Raw genomic sequence first — 23,487 nt, 5'->3', positions numbered from 1 at the left:
AAATTCAAGTGGTATGATAAACGTTGCTAACCGCTAGTCAAACCTATTTGTTTTGCCAAAGCTGTTCAAGAACTGTTCGTAGTTGGAGGAAGATGAGAAATGAGATGAAAAGTTCATTCAATCAGGTCTTTTGGTGCATTTGATATTGGGAACAATCTCAGAACTGATCCAGCATCAGATGAAGAATCCATTACCATGATGCTGCTTTTATAAACACCATAACGGAACGATGTGTCTTTCTGCGAGATCGTTCTGTGAATCACATGGAAATGACAGCAGGTTGCTACATCGTGATGAGACTTGCACACAAAGTCACACATGCAGGACATTTCTTTCATTGTTGTTAAGCAAAAGGAACCTATCATGACTAGTTACATTGTACTTATATTTCATTTGAACAGACTGGTTTAAAGCATCATCATTTAATTGTGTTAAGCGTTAAAACTGCAGATTATCTGCCTGCAGATCTGAGGTTTTAGCTTCACATCACACCACTCTTCACTTAGAAGGCAACTAAACTCTTGCCCACAGACAGCAATTGTTGCCATCATGCACCACTTCAACTGACTGAGCAATATGAACCGGAGTTTACTAATCATGAGTGTAAATTACACCTTTACCTGCATTTCTTATCAGCTGTAAAGTTGTACCCAGAAATCCAAGGGCACAGATGCTAGGGATGTCCACAGTTAACCGATTAACTGCCATAAAAGTTATATCTGGTTACGATAATGTTACCCGGTTAATTGGTGTTCACTTCATTCAAATATGTTTGTGTTATAAGGTTGCAGTTAAATGCGTTGAGGCGGTACTGACAGGAGTAAAGAACAACAGAACAGTTTCCATGCCTGTTCATGAGTTGGATCAAGAACAGACGGTTCCCTCTCACTCACGGTTCAGCTACACCACACCTACATGCCTCTAAGCACACTGGGAATCAGGAAGTAAATTCCCCACAGCAACAGCAATTGCTTTAATAGTGCCACTAGAGGGCATGAGAGTGCGGTTTACGCAAAAAAAAAAAAAAAAACAGAGGACGAGGAGAGCTCGTCACTCACAAGAATCACCCATTCACAAAGATGAAGTGGTCGAGAAAGAGCACAAACCTGATTAAGCAAGTGAATGATAAATTGCATAAACAAACCGTGACCTGAAGTCTCGAGTGATCTTGTAATTTCGCGAGTCCAGCGAAGAGCACAGCAAGGAAGCCGTGCCGCTGGCAAGACTCTACCGGTGCAAAAAGGACCGCGTTGAAGTTCGCGAGTAAACCGCTCTGCACCGCTTCCAGTGTGAAACTGGCACTGAGTCACGCCCATCTTCTTTCGAACATCGGGTCCCCAGAAGAACAAAAAAACAAAAACAAATGAATGCAAGTCAATGGGGCTAAAAACACTATTTTCTAACCCCATTAGTTATTTTCCATGGATTTCACATATGATGTCTGAATTTTAAAGGTGCATTTTGATACCAAGAAAGCGCTTATTTTTGAACAGGGAAAAGTAATTTTAGGTTGTGTGTGAAAATACATCCAAGACTACAAATGTGTATCACCAAATTGAACGTGTCATTGAACCAGACACGGAGAAGAGCAGAGGAAAAATGGCTCCTAGTTCAGTAAACTTCGGCACCTTCCTTCAGGAGGAAAGAACCAACAGAAATCTGGCCATGAAGTAGTAGCTACGCTAGGGCTGTGGTGACACATCATATATGCGACGTGATGATGCCTGAATTGTAGTCACTGTAATTACAGTGAGTTTTTGCAGGCTGATTATTTTTAAAGTACTTGACTGGCGTGGTCAAAACACATCATTTTAAACTGAAGTACAACATATGTGCGATTCAGGGCATAAGGCAAAGTGGATTAGAAAATAGCTCTTTTAGCCCCGATGACTTGCATTCATTTTTTTTTATGTTCTTCCAGGACCCATGAGTGGACCTGAAAGGGAGGAGATTTAGGCTCCTTATTGCACTACACAACTAATGTTATTTATTGCATTATTTATTCCTATTAGTTGTGTTTTTATTTTTGGGGAAAAAAATCTTTGTGAGACAATCAATTCAATCTAGTCACTGTGCATGTTTTTATTAGACCGTAGCGGAAGATAAATGATTTTGATTTCAGGTCAGTCTAGCCACGCTCATTTAGAGCCTCAGCAGGCCTCGGCAGTCCCACGCCTTGCCAATCAAAGCGCTTTATAGGTTTGGTGGGTGGGATGATTTGACTGAGCGAAACAAAGATGGCAGCGGCTCGTTTGAAATGGCTTTGGCATCTATTTTGGTCTATTTACACTTGGGCTTTTCTTTGAATCAAGAGCAAATAGAGGTACTCAATCTTTTATTTAGAAAAAGAACGTATTTGCATCTTCTTCAACAGTATGGCGGACTGCCCTGTCAACTGATCCGTAGCGACGAGTATGTCACACTGTTTGGTATCCAATAACATGCAGAGACGGTTTGAAAGACAACTGTAGATTCCACCCCACAACTGAGCTCCGTCTATGGTTGTGGCCAGACTAAATATTCACATATATAAGATGTCTTAACAGACTATGTTTTTGTTTCAGTTTTGTTACTTTTGAAATCACCCGCATGTCATATACTTTTAGAACACTCCAATTGCCTTTCTAGGAACGTTTCTAGGAACATCAGTTTATTGCAGAAACTCTTGACCAAAAGTGCTTTCTTAAAAGTCCAAATGAAAATGAATTATGAAGATTCATTTTTATTAATGAAAGGCTAACATAAAGTCATGAAATCCAACAATAAACTACAAGAGTGTTCTGAATTAAACCTCGTCAGTGGCAATAGACGGAGTTCGCATAAGTTCATCATTCACTTGCTTAATGAGGTTTGAAAACATCCACTTTGATGTCCTTAGTCATTTTTCTAAAATAAAAAAAATGCAAAAACCTTTTTATGCCACATTTCCAATTAGAAAACTGTTTGCTAAATCTCCTAAAGCATACATAAACCTACTCTACTGCTTTGCAAAATCCATCAATCATCAAGTGACTTTACATGTTTTACTTCTCCAAATGACTTCCTGTTGCCTGGACAAAGGAGAGCATTATAAGGAGAACACATCTCATCAATGACTATGAAACATTTCCCAGGAATCTCTGTGTGCCCCAACGAAGATGATTGGGCGAAGGCTCTTCATCGACTCTCCTGTGAGCACGTCTTTCAGATGGGCTCCTCCTCTACCCTGGCACCACCGCATGACTCTCTGCACTCAGTGCTGGCTGGGGAGAGGGTTAAAGTAGCCGCGAACCAGACAGACAAAGAACGAGGGAAGAAGCCTGATAAATGATCACATGCTCTGGGAGATCTCCTCTCGGCAGATCCGGTGATTGAGTAAAACATGGAGGAAAATCCACCGATCCGGTGCAGTGTCTCAAAGAAAGCTATATTAATATGCTGGCGTGTAGCACAAAACAGTAAATACACTGACTTCATCACGCATCATGATTAACAAAAACAAAACAAAAAAAATTAGGCTTTCTGGCCTGCATCCATTTCCTCATCACCAATTATACTCCTTTGTTAAAATATTCACAGTTCTTGCCACGTTTATACAGACATAGGAGGGCCTGAGGTCCTAGAAAGGGACCAGACTGAGATGGCTGGTGTTTGAAGGAGTGAGGATGAGAAGCTGAGGGTAGAAGGGGCAGAGAAAAGTGAGGTGGGGAGTCTGGTCCTAAGGGCTCTTTTCCACAGAAGCGTGTGACACTGGACTTTTCAATAAATGTAGTGTGTGCTGCAGTGCCCTACAGAGGAACTGATAACACAGAATAACACCAGGAGGGAATTTGCCTTAACTCAAGGATTTTTCTTCTTTTAACTCTTTCCTAGGACTTCCCAGTCTGCATCCCCCCGTGTCAGCCATATGATGCCAATTTTCTATTGGCTCTGCTGGAACTAAAATCTGCTCAGAATTAGTTAAATCAAGTGAAATTTGGTGATGTAATGTCAGTTCAATCAATTATACAGCCTTCTTCTAATTCATCTTATCAGAATCCTGTTGGTTTCACATCTTCTGGTAAACGAGTCATCCTTTAGGTTAGGAGATCTTTGTCCTTCATCAATGGAAAATAATCCTACATAAAACTTCACCAAACCACCAGTTAGTCCACTAGTATACGATGATCACCTCGTTTATTAGACTTGAAGAGAACGTCAGAGTTGAATAACAGTCACCAGACCCAACAAGGCCTGACTTTCATGGGTTATTTCAGTTATAGAGTACAGACAAATTTAGCCTAAAAACAGAGCAAAAAAATGGAGAGCAAGTGACGTGTTTAAGGCTGTACATCTTTCATAACGTGGTTCCAAATCCGGATCGACCCTCAGAGCCACTCTTTGCCCCAAAACAAGGATCCTCAAGTGCTTAACTAACGGAATCAAACTTCTAGGACATAAACTGTTTCACACAAGAGGATCCCTGACGTTAGAAAGGTGCTGCCAGGACATTTTTTTTTAACGTAACACCACATTTACAGTACCACCAGCAGTCGGTTGGTTCAACCACAGTGAGCGTCATTAGAAAATAAGATCACGTTTAGATAAAAACGGTTTTCTAACAGTGTCAAGTTGAATAGGAATTACTTTATAAGAGAACATTAAGCAAGTCGTCCAACATGTCTGAAGCAGAAAGAAAATAGAAAAATAGGGGCCAAGGCTCATTTGAATGAGTTCACTTCAGTTGACGGACACTGTTGAGTGGCTAATGTTGCCACTGCTGTGGCATTTGTTTCCATTTGCATAGACGGCCGCTTGTGTTTGTGCTTTCTGTTCTATGGGTCAACAGTTATTCCAAACTAGTGTAGGAGCTTCTGCTTACTAACACTACAAGGCTTAAAACATTAAAATGGCTGTCTAATAAAAAAGTCCTTATTAAAGCGCAAATAAAACTAAATGTGAGGAAAGTTTGTGTGAAAATTATCCCACTGGAGGTGAAGCATGCTGGTTTCTTGGCAATCTATCTTTACCTGTTGCTTAACAAACCCAAATAAAGCAATAGACATAACTTCACAATACTGGTCTTGTTTCATTTGTTAAACAAACTGGTCCAATTAAAAACAAAAAACCCAAATCAGGAATAAGAATATGCTTATTAAAGGTCTGGTTCACCAAGAAACTGTGTGATAAGTCTTCTTGAAATACGATCGGTCGGAACATTTCTTCAAAACCCATCGTCTTCATTAGCCACATGAAAGAAACGGACAACAAAACAATCAGGTCACCACAAGTCAGTCTCCTCCATGTCACAGGGGATATTAGCAATTGTGGACCCGCCCACCTCGGCTTGGAACCGCCCACAAGAAAAAGGGAGCATACCGCATCTCGGCTGGTAAAGGTTAACCGTTAGCAACTCCACAGCAAAGGCAGCAGAATAGTCATGCTGCTGTTAACCAATCAGAGGTGAGTCATATACACATCATGAACATTAATAAGTAAGACTACTAAATCTGTCGTTTTCCACTCCTCTCTTCCGGCAATCTCTAACCCCTAAAACAGGAGCGCCAGAGCTTTTTTTTTAAACAGAAAACAACTCACAAGAGATTTATTTATACTAGAGGCCACAGCAGACTTAATGAAAAAAAAATAGATTGAATGAGAGGTTTAAAATTACCGATAGTAGAATAATTAGATTGATCAATAACAATATTAGCCGCTACCCCAGGCAAAATCCTTTCTTACAGCACGCTAACCAAGCACCACAACTCTTGGACAACTACCTTACATTCAGTGAAACCTTAGGAGCTACAGTGCTTTGTCTACCTCTTGTCATGACATCACTCCAGAATTTTCCCAGGAAAATGTGCTTCCATATTTCAAAACAACACCACAGGTTTCTGCTGGATTTTGGATATGATGCCTAGTGGCTCTAAGTGACAATGTAGTGGTGACATAGACGGTGCAAGTGAAGCCCAAGACTGATGACGAGTCCAGGCGGTCCAAATAGAGCCATGTTGTTCCCTTTGGCCTGACCGAGCCTGGGACCTCAACGCAGACTCGGCCCTGGTCCTATAGCACAACACTGCATCACAGCCGCACATGCCACTGCAGCTCTGTCAGGAAATTAACACCCAGATTCTTCTGCTGGTTGTTCTTGTGATGTGGCCTTAAAGAGCAAGTCACCCCCAAATCAACTATTTTTTCTGATAAACTATATAAATGTGTGTCTAATCGTGCTGCAGACATGTGTAGTCAATAGTTTTGCACTTTAGTGCATTTAATTAAAATTTAAATTTTCTGCCTGAAACTGTCAGTGTTGTGCCGTTGTCAGGTAAAAACTCTTCACCTCATTTGAATTTAAATCTGCCACCTCTATTGGCTAAGAGGTATGCTATGATGTAAACTGGTACATTATGATGTCACAATGTCGTGAGTGTGTGTATTTGTTAGTGGCTCCACCCTCTCGGTTTGCTAGGCAACAGCATTTGTTGCATTTTTCAAACATGAAGTGGGAGTGAAGTACGCTTCTTGTAAGGGGTGACTTGCTTTTTAAATACAGGGCTACACCGTGCAAGGTGGTAACACAGAAACAACGCCACCATTCTTCCTTTTCAGTGGCAGAAACAGAAAGTAGCAGCAAATCGTCCCACTAGAGAGTCTGGGACTGGGTTAACGTTAGCTTAAAGGGTTACCAAATGACTAAATACTGTATTTTCCGGACTATAAGTCGCACTTTTTTTCATAGTCTGTCCGGTTCTGCGCTTATACTCTGTAAAATACGGTAATATACAAATTTGTGCTATTTATCTTTTCAAATCAACTGGAGGCTTAATCAACGATGAAACCAGGGTTGTTTTTTGTGAGTTGTGCTGCTTTTACATCACTTATTTATCGTCCCTGCGAACATCTATGAACTGTTGTCATGTCAAAAACCCAAAGGACAAAAGTTCTCAACAACGAGAAATGAAACCTGTTTTCACTTCAGAACGAGTTAAAACTTCCGATGGGTTCCGGAGAAAAGTTATCTATAGCTGTGTATCAATTTGTTATTCATGTTGTGTGGCGCTGCACAACCCGTGTCAAACAAGGAAGACTTTCAGAATTATGTAAAACATTATCTACATTTCCAACACATGACCCTGTGCTAGGGCTGTGCAGTGGTTAGAGCTGTTGCCTTGCAGCAAGAAGGTCCTGGGTTCGCTTCCCAGCCTGGGATCTTTCTGCATGGAGTTAGCATGTTCTCCCTGTGCATGCGTGGGTTCTCTCCGGGTACTCTGGCTTCCTCCCAAAGTCCAAAAACATGACTGTAAGGTTAATTGGTCTAAATTGCCCTTAGGTGTGAGTGTGTGTGTGTGCATGATTGTTTGTCCTGTGCATCTCTGTGTTGCCCTGCGATGGACTGGCTCTCTGTCCAGGGTGTACCCTGCCTGATTGCCCATGAACCGCTGGAGATAGGCACTGTCCGTCGTCCCGTGGACAAAGCGGGTTCAGACAATGGATGGATGGATGGACCCTGTGCTATTGAATAGCTGATCTCTCTCTCTCTCTCACACACGCACGCAGAAAAAAAATTCCATGTCCTCCCAGCTGTATCAGCTTCAACATCCTCAACAAACACCTGAAATTCTACTTTATCACCACCGTTCTCCAAAGTATGCAAACATCACTTCTTAAGAATTCACACTCCAACATGGGGGGGGGGGGGGCATTGAGTCTGTCACAGCAAAGCTCCGGCTAAAAAAAACTTTGAGCTGTGTCTCTTAGATCTACATTTTTGGACATGCATTTAACTAAGAGAGCAAACCCAGATCATCACATGCCATCTGACATCCACACAGGCAAAGATAAATAAGAAAATGAATAAATAGAAAAGTTTATAAGATGTCTTACCTGTGGATAGTCAAAGTCCGAGAGTGGTGCTATGCTTTTGATGTATTCGATTCTGAACTGGTTCTCTGGATTGGCTAGCGGGACTGGGGGTATTAAAGTGCTCATCGCAGACACTATAGTCTACAAAGCAGAAGTAACAGGAAAGGAAAAAAAAACAGGTATTAACCAGGAAAAAGAAGAGAGAAAAGCTCACAGGCTTGTATAATAATCATTAAAATGGGATTACAAAAAGGTTCCCTGTGACAACAGTCACTGAGCAAATTTGGTGGGCAGCATAGATGACACTCACCACTATGGCATCCTTCACGTTTTTCCGAATATCTTGTATTTTCTGTTTCTTTTCCCTGCATGGAGACAGAACAGAGTTGTTATGCAGGGAGTAGAAAAACATCAGACACAGGAAATGACCAAAAGTGTCAAAATACCAAGATAAAACCAGATTGGACGGTCATTTTATAGACGTTTATTATAAGGATGAGGTTGCATTTGTAAACTATCCTTGTGTTTTCTCTTTAAGTCTAATCCATAGGTGATTAAAGGACATTTGATGTTAATTAGCCACATATTAATCAAAATGTTCGACATTCTCAAACAAAAGTTCACCATTTAAAATATAATGCCACTAACACTTGCCCTCAAAATACTTAAGTTTTTTTCCCATTCAGGGCAGAATTAAACAGAAAAATGTAACATGGGTATTAAAGATGTGCACATCAAAACTGGGAACAAATACAACTTTTGAATGTTAAGATATACTTCATGTCAAACCTAAAAATATTATAGTAATGAGGCAATTTGATGGCAGGTTTTTACGTGAATAAATATGAAATTTGCTTTAGATCCTGCCTTCTCCTGGACAAATACTTTAAACTGTCTCCATAAAAGAGGATTTCCATCCTGATCCAGGACTCTTGACATGTTGTAGGCCCGTTTTAAAACAGACCACAGTTAAGATCAATGCCATGCAGGCCCTTGCAGCAAAACAAATCATCAATAAGGCCCGAGTCGATCACAACCGCCACAGCCTTGCATGGAGCAGGCAAACGAAATTATCTGCCATCACTGTGACACAGAGAGTCTCATATGGGTCTTACAGCTGTACATGGTATTAAAAGGGAGGGAGGGAGGGGGGTAAATAAGGTATTAGCATGGGGACTGACACTGGGCCCGACAGGCGCTGCAGTGTCCGGGGATAGAAAATCCATTCAACGGGCTCGTACGCTGGCCTCCACGGTGTTACTCATTAAAGATGGAAGCCATAAAATTGAAAATAAGTATTAATGTAATTTCGAGCCGTTACTGTTGCGTACTGAATAGCACTCACTCAGCGTTGAAGCCGTTGACGTGTAGAATCCTCATCTGCTTCACAATGGTGCTTTTTCCGGACTCTCCCGCACCTTCGACACACACAAAAAATAAATAAATAAATACACCACAAATTAAACAACCAGGCCGACAACAAAGCTGAAGACATTCTCTTGACATTATTATGAAACGAAGGCTGTTGGTTCTGGTCGGTTCCGGAGCTTCCATCAATATCCACCCCCATGACATATTACAGCTAGCGCTGTCAAACGGGGCTACGTGTTCGCTAACCCAACGGTCGGCTAGCATACATTTCAGATAGCCATCACGTTTCCACCAGCCTTACCGAGTAATAAAAGCCTGTGTGTGGCTTTATATGCTTGTCGTTCCTTTTGTAGCTGCTTTTCTATCTTTTTATTAGCTTCTCGTTGTGCCTTTTCGTCGATGCGTTGATCTTCTGTCTTGCTGTTGCCCAAACAACCCATCTTCCGTCACCCTTCCTTGTGGAATCGGTCGAAAATAATTGTTTAAAAAAAAAGACACTCGGGATGATGACTGAGGTTTAAAAATAACACCAGATTGAGTCTACTGTAAAATAAAAAGGAGGGAGGGGTAAAAAAATGAAATCTCTGCGAGACTTCTTCTCCGTCGGAGGGAGGAATATGTTCCCGTTACAATTCCGCTTCAGCCGCAGCCTTCCGTCATCCGAGCGGACGAAGAAAAACGACGAATATAAAAGAAATAAACATACATATGAAGAGAGAGGGGGGGATTTGAATTTCTGAGAATCCAGTGAACCGTTCCTATCACGTCTCCAGCCCCTCTCTCTCTCTCTCTCTCTCGCTCTCGCTCTCTCTCGCTCTATCGGTGCTTTTTTTCTATCAGAATTTCTATCAGCATTTGTGACTCTTTAACTCAGCACTGCCTCTCTCTGTGACACCAAGAAGTAGCCGCGGACCGTGGAGGTGGAAAGAAAACAAATCTCCGTTAAACTGTAACGTTAACCGCCAGCGGACAAATAGCATTTTATAACTCATTAGAAGACAAAAGGAGTCGCTCCATATTTAGTTTTGGTATCAAACTAAATCTGACCAAGAGAGAAGGCGGAAACTGCCGCCCCTGCAGCAGAGGGGCTGGATCTGACCCACACCACAAACGCTACCTATTTACTGGATCTTACCCGATGAGCTTACCTGGATCTGAGGCTTTTAAAACAATGAGCTGGTAGCATTTGTCCTGATTTTAAACACCTTAAAGTGACATCTCAATCTTCTGAAGTGTGTTTCTGTAGAAAGGTGATGACTAGAGATGCACCGATTCAGGTTTTGGGAGCCTAAATCAATTTCTAATACTTATACAGCTCTGACCTTCTAATTGTTATTTATACTAAAGAATTATAAGTAACAGAAAATCTATTTTTATTTATATTTTTATGAACTTCACTCCTGAAAGTAAACATTTCCACATAGAAAATCAGATATTGATAAATGGCCTGTATTTGTATAACACTTTCTTAGGATTCTACAACCCAAGACGCTTCATAACACAATCAGTCATTCATCCATTCACACGCTGGTGGGGATGAGCTACAATGTAGCCGGGGTGAGGCCTGCCGAACACTGGCGGCAGTTCCTCCAACCACCACCAGCAGGCAAAGCGGGTTGTGTCTTTGCTCGAAGACCCAACAGCAGCGTTCTCTGGTGGGAGCCGGGATCGAATCTGTAACCTTCTGACTAATGGACAACCCGCTCTACTTCCTGAGCTACTGTTGTCTCGGCTACTGCTGTTATTGCAATTGGGAAGGTATCCACAGGTGACTCGCGTGAAAGTGGTTTCAGAGGTGGAAAAATACTTTGGCTAATTAAAATATCACAGGTCCGGGCACTTGTTTCTGTAAAGGAGCATGAAGTAAAAGTAACATCTTGTGGTCAAATTTGGGCACTGCAATCCATGTATGAAAAAAAATCACAGGGTGTTTCTCAATGTCAAGGCGCCTGGCCTCAAAAGGCGATGTCTTGCGAGGTCAGGCGCCTTTTTTACGATGACACTGTCCTTCCTTGGCCAAGAAAACAGTTAAATGGAACCGCAGTGGTATCATCACGTCACATGACACATGAAGTAACATTATATTTTATATAACTTTATATAGCTTCTTAGGGTTACAAGAAATAACTTCTGAACTGTTCCTTTAACTGGTAAACATTATTTCCACAACAGATATTGCAACTCTGCGGGCTAAAATAATATTATCTCTGGCACCAGGAAGTATAGAGCTCCGGGAGTTGACGTCACTTCTCCCGGCATGCATCAGTTCGAATCGAAACAGCGCCATCTTGGCAGACAGAAGCCCGCAGCTGGACTATTTGTTATTGTCAGAAAACGCAATCAAATGGGAAATATGGTAGATTCCTGTTGTGCTCCAGGATGCAGAACAAACACGGACGACATAAGGGATGAGCCATCTACAGGATTCCCCAAGATCCGGAACGCAGCAAAAATTGGATCATTGCAATGAAACGCGCTAGTGACCGGGCTAAAATGAAACTGTGGGGTCCCAAGTAAAGGTTTTCGCTTATGCAGCGACCACTTCATATCAGGTACTTAAACCAATGTTTCCTCAACTGTTTATGGTATTTATGTTAAATGCTTTTATTACGATTCTTAGTGGGCTTCCTAAACTTATTTTGGCATGGCTTTTTCTGTCTTGTTACTCATAGCAACAAGTAAACATCACGTAAAACGTTGCCTCGTGAGTTCTGCGAGCTGCCGTTTACGTGTCTTATGATCACAGCAATTAACCGGCTAAGCTGTATTTAATTTTCAAGCAATGGTTGATCAATTGTCAGATCACACATAAAAAGCACTTTAGATTGCTATTATCTGTCTCACCGAGACAGATCTCAGACTGATCCTGAGACGCTCCTGCCCGACATATTTATTTTATTCACGGAAAAAAAATCAAGACTAGTGATTTCTCTTGGCGTTCAGTTTATACATTCAAACAGCACAGCACTCTATTTAAACTACTTACATGTAAATCTATGCTATTTGTCCATCCTTCCATCCATTTTCATCCGCTTATCCGGAGTTGGGTCGCAGGGGCAGTAGCCTAAGTCGAGAGGCCCAGACTTCCCTCTCCCCAGCCACTTGGGCCAGCTCCTCTGGGGAAATCCCAAGGCGTTCCCTGGCCAGGTCCGCTCCGACAGCTTCTGGCGTTTTTAAAAAGTATTCCAGGGGCATGGTAAGGGTCGGAGATGTTTAGTCTATTTAATTTCTGACTATATAAAACGACTTCTTCGGTTTTAAAGTGTGAAGTAAACTCCCGACTGAGTAAAATCCAAGCCGATCCTATTCATTTTGTTTACCTTTGTTGCCTGCCAACATGGCGCCTACTCTCTGAGAGTCACGTGACATCCGAAGCTCTATGGAGGTGAAAGATTGTAAACAATGACTATGTCCCTCTTTGGCCTTTTTAAAAGGAACAAAACTGGCCTCCACCCAGCCAGCTGAGAATGAAACCCGTTTCATTGAAACATTCCTTCCAACATGATTGAGATATTAGACTATTTTATGATTATTTCACTGTAAAATTCTATTGTATCTTTAATGTGGGTGGGTTGGGGGTGGGAAAATACTTACATAATTTATTATTGTTTATGAATATTAAATACTTTCAATCCCAACCGATCTGTGAAACCCCACCCTTGGGGTTAGGAAAGCTTAGTTTCAAAGAATAAGCCAAATAAAAAGAAGAAGAGATGCTAACTAGCAAATACGACATCAAAATGGATAACATAAAAGAAAACAGAATAAAGGTGAGAAACATTAGGCGACGTCAGACATGTGGCAGGTGTTTGAAATGGGTAAAATTGGAAGCATGCAGAACTCAGACTACTGGCATGAACTAGCGTTTATGGAGCAAGAAAAAGAAACAGCTTGGCAAAGTTGCAGTTGAAACTTGGGGGAAAAAGGATTTTCAAACTAGCCTACAGATTAGGCCAATCATACTGGACATTGGCAGTTTTTTTTTGGCAAATCTTTAGTTATGAACAAATTACATAAATGTAATACACTGTAAAAAAAAGTCAGTAAAATATACAGTAAAACACCGTCAAATTCCAACGGTAATAGAGTGTACAACCAAAAACTTCATTTTACCGTATTACATAGATTCAATAACCATTAACTGTGAGACTGGATAAAACTGTGTTTTTTACTGTAATAAAATGTTGATGTTATAATTATTTCCTGTGAAAATAAATAAATATACATACATTTTACAATTAAATTTTGTAACATTGAAAATGTCTGAAAACCTTACATTTTACGGTATCATTCAAGTAAAACTACATCTTTTGGGGTTGTGCACATTGGAATTCACAGTATAAATCTGTAGATCTTTAAGCAAAAAAAAAACATTAATTTTTACAGAAGCAAGATGTTAAAAATAGGGTCCACCGTAATAATACAACCAGTAAATACCTTTAAAAAAAGCAGTTATCATCAGTAAAACACAATACAATTGATAGTAGGCTATTTTTAATTTTGAAAATTTGTACATCAGTAGGTCTATAGGCCTAAAAAGTTAGGCCTGCAGTATATCATTGTCAACCTTCTGATAATAAAAAATCAACAGCAAAATATGTAATAAAGTTCATGGTTGTAAAAAAAAAAGATTTTAATAATATTTTTCAATTATTATTTTCAATCAACTTTATGTTATGTTTCACGCTATATTATCAGACCACCTGGGTCCGCCTTAAAGAGCAAGTCACAGCAAAATCTACTTATTTTTAGCTGATAACTAGCATAAATGAGCGTCTAATAGTGTTGTAGACATGTGTAGTGCAGTCTCAACCAGTCTTGGCTTGGATTAGCCGCAAGTGAGTTGTGATGTAGTTAGCATTAGCATTGAGTCAGAGTTCCAGCAAAACTTCTAGTATTACAGTTATTTAGTTCTAGTAGCTTAGTATTGTAGTTAAATGTTTTTACATGTTACTCTTTCACCAACTTGATAGAGTTTGAACTGGGATGGCGTTTGAACCGGGTCATGCTGGTTTGAAGAGCATTTGACAAATTAGTCCAAGCCATTCCAGTAATTAGCAGGTGTTCTGGGAATTTCCAACTACCCCTGGCTGCCTCCCGGAGATTGGGGCAGGGCTAAATGTGGGCGGGATCAAACATTTATAGGTGGGCGGAGACAACTATTTGACTCCTGCGCCTCTCTCAATGGAACCGGGAAACCGCTGTGCTGTGTGTGTGTGCAATGCTGTAGCTGGGACAGAGGAAAGGAAGTAGCTGCCAAAATGGAGGTACGCTAGGATTTTTCTTTCTCTGTTTTAACAATATCGAGGACTAATGTTGGGCGAACGTTTTATAAACTTGGAAATAAAAGGGTTTTTCTTTTCCATTATGAGTTTTAGATGTTACATATAGCGTATTTTACATATGCGGGGCGACTTACTTTTGAGGAGAAATGTTTACAGGGTTCCCGAGGAGTCTTAAAAGCATTGAATTTATGAATTTGAAAGTAATACCTTTAAAAGACTGGAGAAACCCTTCAATTTTGGCATCTGGGTCTTAAAATTTGTGTTGGATGTAAGTTTTCTGTACTGCATTTTTCTTCTGAAGTTCATCAAAATATTCCAAACAAGTGATGACACCAAGAGAAGAATTAGTATTAATAAAGGCTATTTTTAGACATTTATTTCAATTTTGTGTCTTTACTGTTTGCACTGTTGCTTTTATACAATAGAAATACTGCAAGAAATTAGGGTAATAAAATTAACAATAAAAAAACCTTCTTAAAATTAAACTAAATTATAGGCAACAAAAATTATCGTTAAGGTTCTAATGTAAAACCAGAGATCCGGTTATATTTTTAACCATTTGTTTAAAAATATAACCGATCTTCTACCAAGTGCCCACCCAGTGTTTTGTCAAAATATATTGGTAAAGATATATAGGTAAAATAAATGAAAACTAGTTCAATAATTTAATTTGATTTATTTATTTATTTTGCTGATAGTGCTGTGAAATAGGTATTAATTTTCTATATGGCTTTAGAAAGATCTTAAACAGACTTAAATTTAAGTTGAAGAAACCTGTAGGAACACTTTTATAGCTTTGGGGAGATATGTTGTGTGGTCATGATTACTTTTTGGTGGAAAATATATTTTAAAGGGGGAAATATGTTAGTTTTTTAAGCTTTTTATGTTCGTATCTGCGTTCTACACCTGATGGGCTTTGTTCAAGTTTTAGAACAATATTAATATCTGGCACAATCTACTGTTGAGGGAGAAATACTATACATTACATAGGGAAAATATGTTAGTTTTGTTTTTTAATCGTTGTTACATGCTAAATATAGAATAAGGAAAGAATGGTGTAACGCCAATTTTCCTAACTAGCAACTAATTAGTAAATGATGTGACTTAAGCAGACTTAAAAAGGTGCCATTCATAACATAATAATTAGAGGAGTGTTTTTCGACCCTGGTCCTCAAGGCACACTGCCCTGCATGTTTTTAGAGTTTCTGTGATATAGCAGACCGTATTGAGATGATTGCAGTGAAGCAAAAGCTTGTTCATCAGCCATCAATTGGAATCAGCTGTGCTGAAGCAGGGAAAATTAATTACAGATCATACATAATTAATGTAAAATATGTTTTTAATCTCATGACAGCAGTAATTTTAATATTGTCTTTATTTTTGATTAGGAGAATTCTCTGCTTGAGGACACCTTTGAGGCAGCAAGGTGGTGTACCACAAGGTCCTTCAAAGGAAACCCCCTTCCCTTGCCCAGGTCATCACCATGGACAGGGAAGCTTGCCGGAGAGCAGTGGAGAGGTTATGCGAAGTCGTTTACAAGAAGGGACACAGCAGACTGCACTTCTTGAGGACGCTTAGGTCCTTCAATGTCTGTAGCAAGATGCTGCAGATCTTCTACAAGTCTGTTGTTGAGAGTGTAATCTCTTCAGCCATCGTCTGTTGGGGTAGTAGCATCAGAGGCAGGGACCTGAAAAGGCTCAACAGCCTAATACAAAAGGCTGGTTCTGTTCTGGGGACGACTGTGGAACCACTGGAGGAGATAATGCAAAGAAGGATTCTCCAGAGAATCAAGAAAATTATGGACAACCCTGAGCATTCTCTTCACAAGACTGTCCGACAACGGAAGAGTGTCTTCAGTCAGAGGCTTCTTCATTTTTGCTGCAACACTGACCGCTACTGGAGATCCTTCCTGCCAACAGCCATTGTAATATACAACAACTCTTTGATGACTTGATTATTATTATTATTCTGAGCTACTACAGCAGTCAATTTCCCTCTGGGATTAATAAAGTATTTTTGAATTGAATTGAATGTGTCTGTGATGGCCTGGATGAAGAGGAGATGAATGATTGCAGGGAACCGTTCCTGTTCATGTTAAGTTTTCAATCAGACTATGAGGAGTTCTGCAAAGAAATTGTGGACAAAAGGAAGATGAAGGTGTTTTCTGGCTTTGAAATGCCATAGTACAGCGGTGTCAAACTCAGTTTTTGCATTCTGTTTCCTCATTACATTGCTTTTTTTTTTTTTGGAGGTTCTCTTGTTTTTTGTGTGCTTTTTGGTTCATTTGTTTGTACTTTTTTATTCTTGTGTTGGCTGTTGTTTGCTCTATTAAATTTACCTTTTTGAAAAATTTAGTCTGCATTCTTGGGTGTCTCATACAATATCTCACCACCCCGCCTCAAACCCTGGCGTGTTTTAAGAAGTATCAGCACAATTTAAGTCTCTGGTCCTCTTAATGTAGCTGATATAACTGAGTGTTCAACAAATTTACCCGTGTCTGTCTATACTGTTTTACACTCACTTGGGAAGTGACTATTAAAATAAAGGTAGCATTGATAAAATAAACCATTAAAATGGTTTTGACAGGTTTAAAGAGTAGTCTATCAAATGCTTGAACCTTTTATATAGGTACCAAAGTATAGCTAAAAGACACAAATACCTATGTGCTATAAATACACATAGTATACACAAAAGTAGGAAAAAGAATAAAAATATCAGAACAGATTGGATCAAAAATGGCACCTGTTTCATTTAACTTAATTATCTGCCCTTTCTTTAAAATTATCATGACATCCAGCAAACAAGTAATTTGATTACCATTGTTATGCTTTACATTGGTTTTGTGGGTTTGTAGGGCTTTTTAATCCTTAACTCAGGGGCTACTCACGGTTTCCTGGTTCCATTGAAGAGGAGCAGGAGTCAAATAGTTGTCTCCGCCCACCTATAAAAATTTGATCCCGCCCACATTTAGCCCCGCCCCGATCTTCGGGAGGCAGCCAGGAGCTACTCTTGTACTGTCAAATGTACGGTAAAATACTGGCAGTTGTGGTTGCCAGGAATTTACCGTAAAATGTATTAAGTAAAAATAAAACGCTGTAATTTCTTATACAGTTTCACTGTGTTTTTTATTGTCAAAGGTTTTAATAAGGTTTACCTTTTTTTTTTGCAGTTATTTGCCATAAGGTTTATCCTGTTACTGTTAAATAAACAACAAATCAATGTAAATATTAATATAATATAACTTATTTTTACTGTAAAAATCCATAAAAAGCTATGTAAAGTGGCATTTTTTACATGAAATTACTGTATAATTGACAAATATATTAGTTTTTTTTCCTACCATGATTTTGGTTAAAAAAACATTGTCTACTATAAAAATTAGGATTACAAAATCAGTATACCGTATTTTTGTTTACAGATTACACATTTTTTCACGGTATGTTCCTGGCAACCACAGCTGCGGGTATTTTACCGTAAACTTGACAGTTTTATTTTTTTACAGTGCATGTTGCAATATATGGATGTGGACATTCAGAATCAGCCAATATTCTCCATCATCTTAAAGGTGTTGAAAACTAATTTTATCAATACATTTGCAGTGGTCTCTAGTAAGAATGAATGGGAAGTCGTACTCTGGGGTAAAAAAAACAAAAAACAAAAGTGGATGTATCAGCAAAGAGGAGTCAGCTGGAGGAGAGAGTGGCAGAACACTGCAGGATTTGGAGTCTTATTCCCTGATATGTGGGCATCTCGCTTCGGATTGAATAACAGCAGCACAACTCTACCACTGACTCATGGATGACTTATCTCTAATACTGGCATGGAGGAGCTATTGCTGTGTGGTGGAGTTTCTAATTCTAATGGTTGGCTTCTACTAGCCAAGGCCTCCTCTGCTGTTTCCTAGATGCTAAACCAAAAACAGCCTTTTCCATCACGAGTTAAGATGGGTGAGTCAGTGAAAATCCTAGCATTTCACCGTATATTTTTTATTAGAAGCTAATACAGATGATACGTGTAGAAAACTATTTTCATGTTCAGCCTGCATGAAAAACTCAGAATGATTAGATAGTGATTATAATCAGAAATAATCATTAAAAAGTTTTTTCAGTGTTCTACACCTTTAAACTACACATCAAATGATCAAAAATTTGATTTTAAATTAATACAGCCATGTAAAAACAATCTAATATCAAAAATACAATTATCCACAAGTTTTAAGGGTGTATATTTGCAAGAATCTGGTAATACCATGTATGTCCAAAAACAGGGGTTGATTATACAGTGTATACGATACTAAAAGCCAGATTATATTTCAATTTTTAGGACTGGATTTAATTAGAAAACTCAGGTCAGATGCTTCTAAGACACATCCAGTGTTATTGCTCCATCAGAATGAAGGCGGTACACACTGCTGCCACCTAGCAGCCAGAGTTTGAATTGCACCACACAAAAGAAAGTACGGTAAACGTTTGCCTATAAATTCACAATAAAACTGACTTTCAGCTTTTAATCATTGATTCAATATCGTAACACAGAATATTGGGATACTTCAGTGTATCACAATTTCTTACTTACGTAATAAAAATAACACACACAGATATTCTTGGTGCATACTTTGCATTTATGAGCCAAAGAAAGTTTTCCGTGTTTGCTTAAGTAAAAGGGTTGGAGAACACCTTAAGCTACAATGAAGTCAGAAATCAAAAACATTAAGAGGAAGAACAAATGCTTCAGTCATTAAGTAAAATACAACTATTCAGACATTTTGTTACAAATCCTACATTCAAACTTTTTCTCCAGTAAAAGATCAAAATGTACAAAACAAAAACACATCGTAACACACTCAAAGTACTTGTTATGAAAAGAATTTTAAGATAACTCACATTTTATAACATTATTTTAGTTAATGAAACATAAAATGTTCCTGGAAAGGAAAGACAAGAAAAAAAACAAAATCACAATTCTTTGAATCAGCAGAAAGTTAAGTTTTTAGTAGCTGAGTTCATGTTTGAAGTGACTTTGATTCATTACACATTTTTATTTTGCATTTTCAACTGTACCAGCTATGTTTATTTGTATGGTTTTAATGAGAAAATCCATGCTGAATTAGAAACATATGAAGTGACCACTGACAATTAAATAAGAACTTAAAGACAACACAAACTGCCTCAAAATCAATGTGTTATTTATCACTATTTTAATGTTGACAATTACAGTAAATATTCTATTACCTACAGAAGCATATAGCTGCCACCCACCAAAATAAAATTGGAGTGACATCACATTATAATATCTTAACTTTGTTGTTCGAACAATATAATTTTCTTGTTCTTACAATATGTTGTCACGTTTGTATAATATTTTATGTTCTTCCAATTTAATATATTATCATGTTCTTACAATATACTATCGTATCTTACAATATACTATCGTGTTCGAACAATATAATTTTCACGTTCTTACAAATTGTTATCATGGTTGTACAACATATTACCACGTTCATACAATATAATTTTCATGTTTTTAAAATATGTTATGTTTTAACAATATAATTTTCATGTTTGTACAATATAAATATCATGTTCGAACAATATGCTGTTTGTATTGTAAGAACGTGATATTTTATTGTATAAACGTGATAATATTGTAACGGGAACATTTTCCTGTAATAACATGATAGTATATTGTAAGAACATGATTATAAATTTACGAGAAAGTTATATTGTTGAAACAATATACTTATGATATCACTCTAATTTTACTTTGTGTGGGTGGCAGCTCTAAATTTTCCGTAATTAGCAGTCCTATTTAGACATAATAGGATTCCAGGAGATCTTCTCATGCTCTTTGGAACCACGGCTTTATCCAAACTGTTATATTTTTATAATTTTTTATATAAATTAAACAAATAATATATACTTGAAATGTTAAGAGGGAAACAGATTAAAACATTGATGTGCAAGGAAGTTTTAAATGTGGATCTCAAAATATATTGTATCAATGTTTTGGCTGCAATAGAAAGAATTAGGTGTATTTAATGGTGGGTTGTCCAATTTTTGTCTTTGGAAGTTGACCAACAAATGATTTTAAATGCGGCTTGAAAAAAATAATTTACTTATTAGTGGAACTTATTTTTAGTAGTGGTCGGTTTTAAAGGAGGGAAGCTGGAACAGGTTATAGGTTAAAGGAAGTAAAGGTGTGTGTGCTGAACGTTGAACTTCTCTCCTATTTTTTGCCTTTTTTGAATTATCGAGATTCAGATGTATAATCTCTATTATCGTGAAAACAACAAACAGGAGAATGGCTCTTTATATCGGTTACATCACTTTGCAATCAACTCTGCAACACAATACAAAGTCCAAAGAGCAGAGTGCAGGAATATGTTAATAACACCTCGGGTAATAAAATTTAATAAAAAAAAAAGAAAGAAAGAAACTCCCTCATAAATTTACAGTGTATGAAAGTTCCAATTTGAGCACACAGAGGGACGGTTAACACACCTGCCTGGTGTACTGTACGCCCCACCTTAGCAAATACAAAGAGATGATCAAGATAAATAATTGCTCAGTGCAATGCACTATTTATTTTACCCGTAAATATTTACCTGCCATTGCCTAGCAAATAAATCAGCCTCGAACAACACAGGCAGGTCACCTCAAAAACACAAGGGTTTGTTTCAGAGAGTTTGTCCAGATCCAACTTTATCAACATAAACACACAAAACACCTAATTTTGAAAAGTGCATGCTAGAGGCATATGAGACAGCAGCAGGGCAACTCTGGAGAGAAAAATGGTGGTTTTGTCAAGATAAAAAAAAAAAAAAAGAAGAAAACCTGTCTTCTGCTGTGTGTCACGTTCAGCTTGCTCTGGTTTCCTTTGACACAACAAGCAGTGTGGTTTGTAAAGGTGAAGCGTCTCACTAAACATTACTGCATTATACACGGACACGTTTGTGCTTTCTTAAGGTGACGCTAGCCTCAACGAATGGTGCTTTTGTTTTTATTTCCAATAACTTGATATAAGGGAGCTAAAAACAACTGGTGGAGTAAAATCCCAAAGACCCACAAAATATACAACACATATCTATTAAAATTAATTTTAGTTTACTGAAAATTTTACACAATTCTAAATTATTATCATTGATTCAGGATATTATCCACTGAGGTAAAATAACTTTTAGAAATTATTAAAGCAGCTTCCTGCTGCATACAAATAAACAGTAAAAATCCTCAAATAACTTTTGGTGGTGAAACAACAAAGTCACTACTGATCATTTATATATATATGTATATATATATATATATACATATATATATATATATGTGTATATATATATATATATATACACATATATATATATATATATATATATATGTGCAATCAACTCTGCAACACAATACAAAGTCCAAAGAGCAGAGCGCGTATGTGTGTGTATATATATATATGTATATATATGTGTGTATATATACACACATAAATATACATATATATGTATATGTATGTATATATGCATACACACACACGCACATACACATATATATATATATATATATATATATATATATATATATATATATATATATATATATATATGTGTGTGTGTGTGTGTGTGTGTATGTATATATATAATAAATAATAAGTAAAATAAATAAATTATATATATAATTAATTTACTGTAATTATTATATATTTATTTATTTATTATTTTTAAATGAAGATATATCTCATTTTTTATTTTAAAAAAAGCAGGGTCAAAATAAGTGACTGATCCACAGCCCCCTGTAGCGGTCAGCGGCGGTACTGCATCTGTCCCGTGTTGAATGTCAGCTCTCTATGAATGATGCACAAGTAGAATTGCTGCATAAATTACTGCCCTTTTAAGGAAGCACTTGATATTTATATTTAGCTGGCTGTGGCTTCCTCTTAGCGACACAAAAAAGGATGTGACATTTCTATTTGATTCCATCCCTCCCTTGATTTTCTTTTGTGAGCAATACAAAAATGAAAAAAACAACAACTGACTAAAATGACTTTAAAATAATTATCATCTTATGTTGAAACTGTGAGATTTCATTCATTTTGAAAAACTTCATGCTGATTTTGAATTCAGCGCAAAATAAACACATAATCAGGGGGTGCATCTGCAGCTTTTTTGAATCTCCATAGCACTGTTCCTGTCAAGATTTTTGGGCCTTGGCTGCTTTTTCACAAACTGTCACTTCTTGTGTTTTGTTCGTTTGGATAAATAAAAATTAAAAAAATAATAATTTCATGAGCATTTTCTATTGATCGTGCTTAAAAAAATTCTCCTTCAGCAAATATTAGTCTAAAACCAGTTTTACCTTTACTATGCACGACTTATTTAAGTTTTATTATTTTAAGAACAGTTTCAAAGCATATTATTGAAAATAAACCTTTTTCTCTGATGTAAAGAGATTTGAAAATGTTCTAATGAAAATAAATTTTAATTTATTTCTAATCATTGTGCTGTTTTCTTTCATGTCATTTCTAAATGTGGTTGTAATTTTTGTATCTATCAACCAGAAATCAGCAGATAGACTACATATAAACATAAAATGCATCCAGTACAGCGTGAGATCTGAATTTTCTATCATGCATGTTTAAAAACAAAACTGTCTGATTTGATAAGAAGAAACAAGAAACACTGCAAGTTCCTCTCTTTTTTTTTTACTGATTTTTTCTAATCTTTGCTTTTAATTTCAAAACTGAACAGCAGCATTTATCTTTTCAGCCTTTGCTTATTTTTAGATCATTTGCCACACTCACATAGCAAAAGCAGGAACGTGATTTTCTCATTTTAGACTCTAAAAGTCACACAATGGCACTGGATGACTCTTAAATAAAGCTGCTAATCCCCCCTCATCAAAGAAAAAACAGCTTTTATAAATGCTCCATCTTAAAATCCACACATTTAATAACTTCAAAAAATAAAATATCCAACGGTTAAAGCAAATCTAATTATAGCTCACACTCACAAGAGCTG

The 23,487-nt window shown here is 37.7% G+C and overlaps 1 protein-coding gene across 2 annotated transcripts in view; it reads right to left on the bottom strand.

Moving 5' to 3' along the window:
* The window catches only part of LOC107383531 (guanine nucleotide-binding protein G(olf) subunit alpha), a 70,543-nt gene that overhangs the window by 33,903 nt on the left and 13,153 nt on the right, over positions 1-23,487 (bottom strand). The window contains exons 1-4 of one of the 2 annotated variants that reach the window (XM_015956209.3): positions 9,500-9,839; positions 9,173-9,245; positions 8,138-8,192; positions 7,849-7,968 (exon numbers count right to left, since the gene is read on the bottom strand). In XM_015956209.3, coding sequence (XP_015811695.1) covers positions 7,849-7,968; positions 8,138-8,192; positions 9,173-9,245; positions 9,500-9,638 — 387 coding nt within the window. In that variant the 5' untranslated portion in view covers positions 9,639-9,839. Of the gene's footprint in view, positions 1-7,848; positions 7,969-8,137; positions 8,193-9,172; positions 9,246-9,499; positions 9,840-23,487 lie in introns of those variants that run through there. The other variant, XM_015956208.3, reaches the window with a different exon arrangement.

Source organism: Nothobranchius furzeri, chromosome 11 (assembly GCF_043380555.1).
Source record: "Nothobranchius furzeri strain GRZ-AD chromosome 11, NfurGRZ-RIMD1, whole genome shotgun sequence".
Taxonomy (NCBI): domain Eukaryota; kingdom Metazoa; phylum Chordata; class Actinopteri; order Cyprinodontiformes; family Nothobranchiidae; genus Nothobranchius; species Nothobranchius furzeri.
This window is presented reverse-complemented; position numbering and strand designations above follow the sequence as displayed.